Source organism: Chenopodium album, chromosome 27 (assembly GCF_948465745.1).
Source record: "Chenopodium album chromosome 27, dcCheAlbu1.1, whole genome shotgun sequence".
Lineage (NCBI taxonomy): Eukaryota > Viridiplantae > Streptophyta > Magnoliopsida > Caryophyllales > Amaranthaceae > Chenopodium > Chenopodium album.
The window spans coordinates 2755746-2767260 of record NC_137860.1 but is presented as its reverse complement, the minus strand read 5'-3'; the positions used below and the strand labels follow the sequence as shown (position 1 = coordinate 2767260).

At 32.5% G+C, this 11515-nt stretch overlaps 1 protein-coding gene across 1 annotated transcript; it reads left to right on the top strand.

Annotated features, from left to right (window-relative positions):
* The first annotated feature begins 9385 nt into the window (after nucleotides 1–9385).
* LOC145619007 (F-box protein At3g07870-like) lies at nucleotides 9386–10831 on the top strand. Its single transcript, XM_081673610.1, has one exon. It carries the CDS (start codon nucleotides 9386–9388, stop codon nucleotides 10829–10831), a length of 1446 nt encoding a protein of 481 aa, XP_081529736.1.
* Nucleotides 10832–11515: the final 684 nt, after the last annotated feature.

Below are 11515 nucleotides of genomic sequence, written 5' to 3'. Positions count from 1 at the left end.
CCCATTATCAAAGAAATAATTGAAAAATAATAGAGGGAAGGTTAGTCTAGGAGAAGACTTATATTCAGAGTAAAGCATTCCAAAAGAACATTAGATGGCATAGTAGGTCACTCTGTCCAATTGATTTGTTGATCAGTATTTTTAGAATAAGATGTTTCCTGTAAATGCATGTGACTTGTTTTTGAGAGTATTAGTATCAAATTGTTGTGCTCTCTTTGTATTTTTATTGTGAATTATATATTAAAAATTATATCAAATTATTGCTTGATGCTCCCTAATCTAACTTCTCTGCAAATTGGGGCTTATACTGTAAGTTGTTTGTTTAAGGCGCCTTGAGTCTGCAAAAAGTTTGTGCTTTCTTGGTAGAAAAGATAAGCTTTTAGATTATTTTCGCATGAAAGTTCATGGATATGTCATGCCGATATTAAAATGTTTGTCTTTTTTTCAGTGCTGGGATTTTGCATCGTAAAATTTCCACTTTTGGTTGTTTTCATGACCATTGGAGGAGAAGCGGCTGGTTAGGGTGGCTATCTTTTGTAGTACTTCTACTAATACCTAATTAAAGCGGTGAATATTTGTTGGTACTATTCTAATGTTATACTGCACTTGTACTAGTATGGTGTCATATAATTCACTTGTTCTTCTGAGCTTTAAAAACTCTACTGTGATGTATGAATCCTAGCAGTGAAATTTGAGAACTGAACAAGCTGCTCTTTGCTGATTACTTGATTTCATTTCATAACCTTAAGTCCTTAAATTATGATACCAGAGGTCCAGAGTAACAGCTTAAATTGGTGTTACGATTAATTTTGCCAAATAATTAAAATTAAAAAATGCAAATTGAGGTGAGATTTTGAACTCCAAAGCCCAACTCCGTTAATTAATCAATCTTAGTTATAAAAAATTAAATTCAAATTGGGCACATCATTAGTTATGTTATGTTATTAACACCTAAAAATTGAGAAATTTGATCGATTTTTAAATCCCCAATTCGGATGTAAGATGTTAAAACTCCAAAATCTGATGTGTTATTTGCAATTTTGTGAAGGAAAGATGGAAACTTGAAATGTTTTTAAAGGCTAAAAAATGTTTTCAGATTGAAATTTGAGTTTTAGACTTATAGGCAGTCAATTGGATGAAATATGCAAAAAATTGTAGTTGTTGGTATCCTATCCATTATGATGTACTTCTATTCTCGATCAATTTAAAGGTCGTGGAAGATAGTCTGCTTGAGCACTTATACCAATCCACTTCACTATCAATATCAGGAATTCTGTACTAATCTCACAATCAATAACAAATGCTGATGTGATTCAGGAAGGCTACTACTTAGGCACTTACAGACGTGTATGTCTCAGTGACAATTATTCTGTGTCTTGTATCAGCATGAATGTCAGAGGAGTATTACTGTAGTATTATTCTAGTATTCAAAAAGTGCATCTATTAAACACAACTACTGAAGATAAATTTACAGTAAACATAGATACAATCTGTTGTATACTTTAATATATACAAGGCAGGAGACACACGCAAAATTGCGTGTGCAAGATAAGAAAATATATGGCTCGATTTTTATTTTCCTAAATATTATCTTCCAAATTCTAAATATATTAGTGACTTTATAAATTGATGAAATCATGGATATGACTTCCTTTAAAAAAAAATTTAAAAATAAAAAAAATAGTTAGCTTTTAACTTTTAATAAAGAATGGTAGCTTTTTTTTTTAATTAATTTTTTTATTTTATTTTTTATTTTTTTATTTATTTATTGATGGTAGTTATTTTCAAAAAAAAAATGAAGGTAGTTTTTTTTTATATTTTTTTTAATTTTTAAAAAAATAAAAGATGAGAGGGGTATTTTGGGAAAGAAAAATTTATCACCCAAAACCCCCTTTCATTTTATATATTACTATAGATATATACAGAATTGAAATCATGTGAGAACCAAGGTGAATAATAGGAACTAATCTCAGCCATTGATTGCACTCCATCTAATGGTTCACATTGCACCCGCTCTCATTAATGACATTCTTGTAATTTCGCTGTTTTAAATTATTTTTCAGTTTTATTTTTTTAAAATTTTTTTAAAAGCCAATTTCATTTACTTTAAGCTAGATTTGATTTACTTTTACTAAATTTTCATTTATTTTTGAGAAATGAAACTGAAAACTACTTTATAAAGTTAAATATTACAAAAATGCCATTAATGACACGGGAAGCATGTGAGCCGTCTAATTAACATGATCTATGGGCCTAGATTAGTTCCTAGTTTTTATTTTAGCCTTGGTTATGTATGTATATATATATATATATATATATATATATATATATATATATATATATATATATATATGTAAAAGCGAAATACTGTCACGCTTAACCTTTTAAATCAGTTGTAAGCTTCAAATGCGTCTATAAATTATGAAATTTCTTAATTAAACCCTCAATTTCATCCAACTTCACCTCAACAAAACCCTTATTTCCAACTCATTTCATCATCTCCTCCTCTGTTATCGGTCTCGTCATTCTACAAAACACGACCATAACCACATATCCACATCTCTTTCTTAATATAGTTGAATCAGAATTGTATAGTCTAAATAATAATAGAGATAACCACAACTTAAAAGCTAGTTTTGATATTCAGACTGCATTTCTTGTTTATCGATTGCCCAAAATTTATTAATAATAGTCATTTTTTATAAAAAAATTCAATTTATGGGTAATGATAAAGTCGGCGTGCTTTACATTACTTGCTGTAAACACCTGATACTGTCTCCAAAAAAAAAAATCCAGTGATGAGTACCTTTCACGTTTTCGATGATTAAGTAAGGTGGGCCGTGAAATGTTGAAGAGTCTCGTGAATTTCCCCTTTTCTTACTTTTTTAAAAATATTTTAAACCAAAATAATTCATTTCATGTCCTAATTATGAAAGAACGTCCAATCCAGTTTAGTTTTGTCCATAATCTGGGTTCAATGACTGTGTGGTTGATGGAGTTTGAAAAGAGCTTTCCAACGATATATTATAAGCCCAAATCCAAGTTATAATGAAGAAGTTATGGTCAAAATACTAAAGAAAAAATACACTTTTATAATCCCAACTAAAGCTGATTTATTTCTAATAATTTCAACTAAAGTTTATTTTTTTATTAATCCTAATTAACTGTGCCTTGAGTTTGCCTCCAACAGTCCCAAAAACCGGTTACTTGCTGAAAGGGTAAATTTTTATTTTTTGTAAAAAAAACGCCACATGTCAGCACATGATTGGCTTAATATTAAAATAATTTAAAAAGGAAAAAAAAAAAGAAAAAAATTAAACAAAATTCATCCCAGCAACCCCCAGCCCACTGGAAACCGCCAACCAACCCCAGCCAACCGGGAAAGCGGCTGACCAACCCCCAAACCACCCAACCACCTTTCCCCACCACGAAACCTTAACCCTACACCACCTAAACTCGCAAGATTTTGGCCGCATACCCCCACTAACCACCAAAACTAGCCAGCGAGCCCTTTATGACCCCATGTGACCTATCCTAAACACATGAAACTACCTTCCCAGCCACCCCGATTCCCAAAACCACTAATAAGTCAAACGAAAGTCCATCTTGGTGGCTGGGTTTGTGGTTTTGGGGGTCGAGGTTGGGTTAGTTGGGGGTGTAGAGGTCACGTCGGTAATGTCCGGTGGGTAAGGGGGGCGGCCGGCGAGTTTCCGCCGGTGAGGTTAGGAGAACGACTACTCGGCTAGGGTTTTGCGGTGGTAAAAGGTGGTTGGGAATTTTTGGTTTATTTTTTTAAAATTTTTATTTTTGTGTGTTTTTTTTTATTATTTTTTATTATTTTGTTTGTTTGTTTTTTGTTTTTTTAAATTTTGGACCAATCATGTGTTGACATGTGTCATGGTACCTATTATAACAGGTCATTAACTTTATGTTGACCGGTTTGGAACTATTGGAGGAAAACTCATGGCATATTTAGGATTATTTAAAAATAAACCTTAGTTGGGATTATTAGAAGTAAATCTTAATTATATTTCTAAAACTATTAGGATTTATCATAAGCTTCTAGAATTATCTAGAAGGTTGTTTTGAATTCTAAATCCATTAGGGTTGATTATTAGCTTCTAGAATCTTCTAGAAGGTTCTAATTTATCCTCTTTTTGAAAAGATAATGATTAAGATTTTTATATTCGGATAAAACATGTATTTTTAATAGATTTAATTCTAATTTAATAAAGATAAGTATGAAAATTCGTCGAACCCAATTTGATTAAAAGATGGATTCCGTACGAATCCTATCTTCCAAAAAAACATCGATGGGCATCACGCAGTGATATAAGCATCGCACAGTGATATAACCATCGCGTAGCGATGGATTCATCGCTTCGCGATAAAATGTTGTTTTATTCCAGATGGAATTCGGATCGTTTTTTGATCTTTTTCCTTCATTTTTCCCTATAAATAAGATCTTTTTTCTCCGTTTTCATTCACCAACAATCATCTAATTCTCTCTACAAGCTTTAAGTTTCTTATCTCTCTTTCTTAACCCAGCCTAAATACACAAACACCATATGTCCCTTGCGAGACTCTAATACTCCTAGCCAAAGTCGCAGTTGCATGCCTTCGTCATCGACATAAAAGGTTGATAATTCTCAGGGTTTGGTCCCAAATCTACATTATTTCAATTAATATTATTTTATTTGTTTGATTTAATATTTTACTGAAGTTTACTAACGTGTGTATTCTTTTAATAGAAAGAGGTAGGAGACCTCAAAGTGAGTATTTCAATTGCTCTATTCCTTCAAGCATGTTTCCTTTAAGCATGCTTAGATCATTAATTTAATTCCTATATCATGTTAGGATGTTTATTTATTTATGATTTGTAGTAATATGTTAGGCTAAAGCTATGATTTTTATTATTAGTGACATTCTAGGATTTGTTATTAACCATGTTAAGAAAGTACATACTATGAAAGTTTGTATACCTTAGGAGTGAAATATATGTTAGAGCATTTATAGATTTCCCTAAGCAGGTGCCACGTGTAGGCCCACGTGGGTGGTAGGTGTTCACATGGTTGAAAACAAGTCACCACGAAGAGTCGTGGATGGTGATGTAGGCTGGCTGATAGAAGACATGATCCAAGTGAAAAAAAGATCCAGCCCATTTATAAGGCCCATATCGATATAGCTGATATCATCATGTATAGTACTTGCCTTTTATTTTAAAATGGTCCTACATCTTCAATTAGTAATAGAGAAGAGGATTGAGGATTGAGGATTGATAAAGACAATTAAATACTTCTTGAGAAATTTAAGAACCAAAAAAATGTTCATCTTATTACATAAGAAGTATGAGAGAATTCTAAGAGAAGATTAACAACTTAGATATAAAAGGTGCCTCATGAAAGTGAAAGATAGATCAAATGGTTAGAGTTTTTCTCCCGGTCTTAGGAGATTTTGGGATCGATTCTTATCACCTACCCTTGTGTCTTTCTAAACACCAAAAAGTTCAATATAAATAAGGCACCTTGTTGAAGATTAATGAGATATCAGAATGTAAATGATGGGTCAAGAGAGATAAATTAGGTGATGTTTAGTTCACATGATGATTTAATTTGATTTGATCTAGTCTGATTTAATTTTCTAATTCGATCAAATTTGATCTTACTTATATATACACTAATCTTTAAATATTATCAAATGATAACGTCTAGAGGGTAATCTCCTCCTAATTTCTAATTATGGAACGACAACGTTGAACTTTGACTCGTTGACCGTGCAACATGACTCGGAGTCGTAGTAGTCCATTTGTAAAGGAACATATAGTCAGATGATATTTTAACAATTATTTTATTTTGACGAATCTTCTTGTTAACATCAAATTTATCATATGCTCCATAATAATGTCATTTGTACGAATTTCAAATTCACCATATATCCTTCATTTTCTTACTAAATCCACAAAATTCTTTTAATGACTAACAAGCATCAACTCAGTTAGTTATTAAGGTTAATCATTACAGAAGTGATTCTTTTTTCATTACTTTAAATAATAATTAAATTAAATTTTTTTTCTCGATTTGCATGTCAAAAAAATATTCAATTGTGATTCCGGGGGTCATTTTAGCCCTTTATTGGTTCAAATTAAGCTTGGTACTGGCAAAACAAAAAAACCTAATTGTCTCATTTTGTGTGTAAAGAAATATCTCGATTTATGTATTTTGACTTACTCGGGTAAGTTCAATTCGTTGGTCATTTTAGCGCTTTTGTGCGCCAAAATTAAACTCAAAATTGGCAAAAATTAAAGTAATCACCTCGTTTTGTGTGTTCAGAAATGTATCAACTAACATGTCTTTATTTTTTTAATCGTGAAATTGCTTGGGGAAGGTTTTTGGGGTCATTTTAGCCCTATATAAATCCAAAATGTGCTCAAAATTGTCAAAAAATAATGTTAACTTCTTATTTTACGTGTCTAGACGTACATGTTTTTATTTTTTTAGCTGTAAAATCGTCCGGGTAAGACATTTGCATAATTGCATGGGTCATTTTAGCCCTATATGAGTCAAATTAAGCTCATAATTGGGAAAAAAAGTAAATGTCTCGTTTTACGTGTTATGAAATAATGCAATTGACATGCAAAATGAGGCATTTATGCTTTTTTTTTTTCAATTTCGAGTTTAATTTGGACCCATAAAGAGCTAAAATGACCCAAAAAACTTACCCGAAAATTTTATGGCTAAAATAAAATAAAGAGGCATAATTGAGACATTTCGTTTTACATTATTTTTGCTAATTCCATGGTTAAATTTGATCCACAAAGGGCTAACATGAACCTAAAAATAGTTTTGAAGGTTTCCGTTTTTGTTTACTTCACTAACATTCCTAAAATGGAAATGTTATATTAATTCACCTATACTATATGTGGTAAGCTTTTGGTGGATTAATTCTCAAAATTACCCTAAAAATTGCACATGGGGGAAACTTTCGGGGTAATAAGATAAGCCATGTGCAACAAGGGCCACAAAATTACAATTTCTCTCTCCTATCCTTAAATATTGTGCCCAAGGCTATGCATAAGTTAAGTAAATAGAAACGGAGGAAGTATAAGTTGGTTGCTCTAAATTTTTGGATAAGTTGTATAACTTTAATTTATGTATTGAACTTAATAATTTCCCAACGAAAGTTTGAAAGCATTTTTTTACTCGAACATTATATTGCTGCAAAAAAAATAGGAAAAACGTGTGAAATCTGTTTGAGACCAAGACCTAGATTCAGAGGACTCGTTGGATCTGGATCTAGATGTTCATTTCCCAGACCCGACGGATATGGATCAGATTTAGATCCAAGGTAGAAAAACAAATCTAGATCTAGGTCTGAATGGACCCGGATCTAGATCTGACCCATTGCCAGATCTCTACTTAAACTTGAATTCCTTATTATTTGGGAAACTAATAGAGATTTGCCAATGAGTTTTTGGAAAACTCATAAACCTCATTCATACCTTTCTCCCAAGTAGAGTTCAAAGGATAATTAGCATGAATTATAAGTTTATTATTCATGCCGAAATTGGTCTACTAAACTAGTTCGGGAGCGAGGGTACTAAGAAAACGTTTGTTGAGAATTTTGAGAATCAATCCTAACTTTAGTGCGGCCTAGACTAGCTCTTCCTTTTTCACAATTTCATTACTTTATACCAAATAATATATGCCACGTGATGCCTAAAACTAAGTTAGTTGATTTTATTTACAAGCAATAATCACTAAGAGTTACATTGCAATGAATTGACTTGATTGATAAAACAACAATTTAATTATTCCAATTCAGTCTTTTATTAACCCAAAATACTATGGGAAGTTAATCAAATGTAGTTTAAGTGATCAAGCAACAATAATTAATTGATTAATTAAAATTTATGTAAAGCAAGTAGAAAAAGGTGATGTAACAAAGTGCTCAAGAAACTAACCGTTCTTTGTTTGCTCGATCTCCATTTTAGGGTGTTTATGGACTTTCCTCCTTCTTCGTACCTTCAAGGACTTTAAAAGATAAAATTAGGGTTGAAGAGCACTTAGGAAGAGAGGGGGGAAGTATTTTGATAGCAAAAGAGTTTGAGAGATTTGGGGTTTTCACAATTATAGGGTTGGATTTCTGAATTTTTATGTTGTGTTTAGGTCTAACCGAAGACTCCTATTCATTGGTGTAGCCTTGTAGGAATATAGGTTTAGGGTTTAAGAGCCAAAGCGTCAAAGGGCGCGTTCCACTCTCAAAGTTGCACTAGGCCGGTGAGCGTAACTAAGAAGTTCGCGCGCAACAGTCACACAACATTGAAAGTCGCGCATGGCATAGTTTACCTTATGCAAAAACGTGTTTATTTAAACTTCCATAAATTTTGATTTCGAAGTCGGATTTAAGCAAATAAGATATCGTTGTAATGATCTTAATGTCTACTTTATACTGCTATTGTATTTAGGTTAAATTATTTTGTGGATTAAAAAACATGGTTTTTTTTTTAAGTGCAAGGGTGTTGGTTTCGGGCCTGGTTTAGCATTGGGCTTATTATGTATCGTTTGTTGGAAATATCTTTGAAAGGGTTATCCAACTAATTAGGGTTTTCATGTATTTTAAATTAGGTGGTTAATTATTCTGGTTGGCTTGGTTTTTAGTAATGTAAGACCCATTTGGTCTAATCATTGCATATGAAGCATTTGGGTCCGTTACCGATCAAGATTTATGTATGAGCAAATTTTAGGCCTTGTTAGTAAATTAAGATAATTTATTCTAAAATAAGGGATTTATATTACTTCATAATGCATTTCAGAGTTCATAAATACTCTAACTTTTATCTAGCATGATTTACGAGGTTTTTTTTAACATCTTCGCACTTATGTCTGGAGCAGAGGCGAATACAATATTTATATGTTGAATTACAAGTTAAACCGTAGTTTATGTGATCCACTTTGTTGGCTGGCTTTGGAATAGAAATCATATTTGAATATTGTATCAACTTAGATAATCACAATTTTACAGAAACAAATTATCTTGTATGATGCTGAATATCTGGCAGATCGAATCAAGTAAAAAGAGAAACAAATAATCGTGATATGATTTAAGAAATGAAATCACGATCGGCAAAGATCATTTCCAAATATTAATAATTACCTCATTTAATTTACTATTTTCTTACATAATTGAAACAAATTATTGGCCCATACAATAAGTACTGAGCTTTCCAAGTAATTTAAGACAAAGACAGTATAAATAGATACATAGGGTGGTGAGGTTGTTTCACACTTACAAAATCAACCTTCTTCAGAGCTATTTTCTATTTTCATCCTCTATTACCTCATATCACTTTCTCTGTCCTTTGTTTTCTCCACCTTTTAGTCTGTCTATGGAGTGGGAACATATGGGAAATAGAAATAAAAAGCCCAAAAATGCTACCCAGATTTCTTCAACCACTAACCTAAAACCCCACAAAAAAGAACAAGAACAACAAGAATCGTCTCAGGATTCAGAGTTCAAAAATCTAATGTTATGGTTATCATCCTTTTCATCTTCATCAAATTCTCGGGTTGTAGAAGCATCAGATATACCATGCAGCATTTTGATCGACATCTTGGCAAGAATACCCTTGGAATCATTATTTGATTTCAGGTATGTTTGCAAATCATGGTGTTCTTTACTCACCGAATCTTATTTCTACAAATTATATTCTCACCACTTGCCTACATCTTTGATCCTTCAAGTTAAAGGCACCTTGTTGGCTACTCTAAAAGAAATTTCTTTAATTGAGCAACAAACATGTGGTGGTGTTGCTATTGATAATGGTGGTTCACTTATTCGTAAGATGCGGCTTACATCAAATCCTCATAAACCTGTAGCAGATCTTTGCAATTTGGGGTTGAAACCACCGAATTTTCAGTTTCAACTCGGAAATGGGTGTAATGGGTTGATCTGTTTGAAGGAGATTCAGACTCAAGAGCCGAGTTTGGTTTGGAATCCAATCATGGGGCAATTTGTCATTCTTTCAAAACCCGTCACCACGGCTGATGATAAGGTGGTGGCAGGTTTCGGGTTTTGCGAGCATACCAATCGGTACAAAGTGCTTCGTATCTTTCATAGGGAAGGAGACCCATCGTTGAAACAGCGGGTTGAGATTTATGATCTTGGGGTCGGGCAAGAATGGAGAGAAATTGGGGATGCCCCATGTCCAATCCTCTCAAGGTCTTCTTGCTTTTTCACCAATAATTCTCTACATTGGATTTTGGACTACTACCATTGTAAGAAAATTAATAAGAATAACAATGCTAATGCTCGCAATAATATAAATGAAGATCAAGATAATATTAGCTTAAATTTTGAGCTAATTTGTGGATTCGACTTCGCGGAGGAGAAATTCAAGTCGATTACAGCACCACCAATATATTCATCAACCAACAAATACAAGTACCATTGGTCGAACTTAGGGATCATTGGAAACTGCCTTTCGATATGTGCTATTGATGCTAAGATATTCAGGCCTGACCTTCAAATTTGGGTGATGGAGGAATATGGTGTGCCAGAATCATGGGCTCTAAGGCTCTCTATTCGGGACCCCGTAGTTGATTGGTGGGACCCGTACAAGTGGATTCAAGTGACTAATTTTCACAGAAACGAGGAGATACTGATGTTGTTTGCACATTATTATGTATTTTCCTATAATGTTCGGGAAAGGCAATATCGAAAAGTTAGGGCGCTCGACTTCCCTGTCATTGCTCATGTGCCTAGCTTTATCTCCTTGGAGGATGTCTTGAATGAGAAACATGGGACTGGCTCACTGAATGTGAGGTATCTATAGAATAAACAGGTTTACCTTTGTTATGTCTCAATTGGAATTTGGGTCTTTAATTCGTTTGGATTATAAAAGTTATGTTCGACATAGATTAAGGGGTATAAGTAAGTTTGGCTTATTTCATTATACATAGTAGTAACTAGTAATTGAGTATCTTGTTAATTAAGTTGTGATTAGAATTAATAACTTTCTAATAAGTTGCTCTGTGTTTTTTAGTGTTTTTAATTTTGAAAAGAAGTCCTAAATAAAATTATATTTCATTAATTACAGCCATATGACATCTACAATTGATAATTAATGATAATGAAATAGATTTAAAAGTCAAACAAGAATTAATCGAAGAAAGGCTAAGAATCCAAATTCAAAGATATAATAATTCATCACAATCTCGATTCGATGTCTTATACAACTTTTTGAGTGGTTTTTTTGTCACTTCATAATTTTATTAGAATGAAAATTCTTGTGATGATTTCGTAACTTCAATCCGAGTAGCAGTCAATTGTAGCCCCGCAAAACTAGAGACCAAATTAATCGCAAATATAACCCTTTCTTTTGAAGTAGGTTTTAAAAATCTTGTTTATCGAAGGAGATAAACCCTGTTTTTTAGAAGGAGACATTGTTATAACCTAAGAAACAATATATATATATATATATATATATATATATATATATATATATATATATATATAT

Bases quoted from the DNA above. Each gene is read 5' to 3' on its own strand.
- LOC145619007 (XM_081673610.1), top strand. From the start codon at position 9,386: ATGGAGTGGGAACATATGGGAAATAGAAATAAAAAGCCCAAAAATGCT.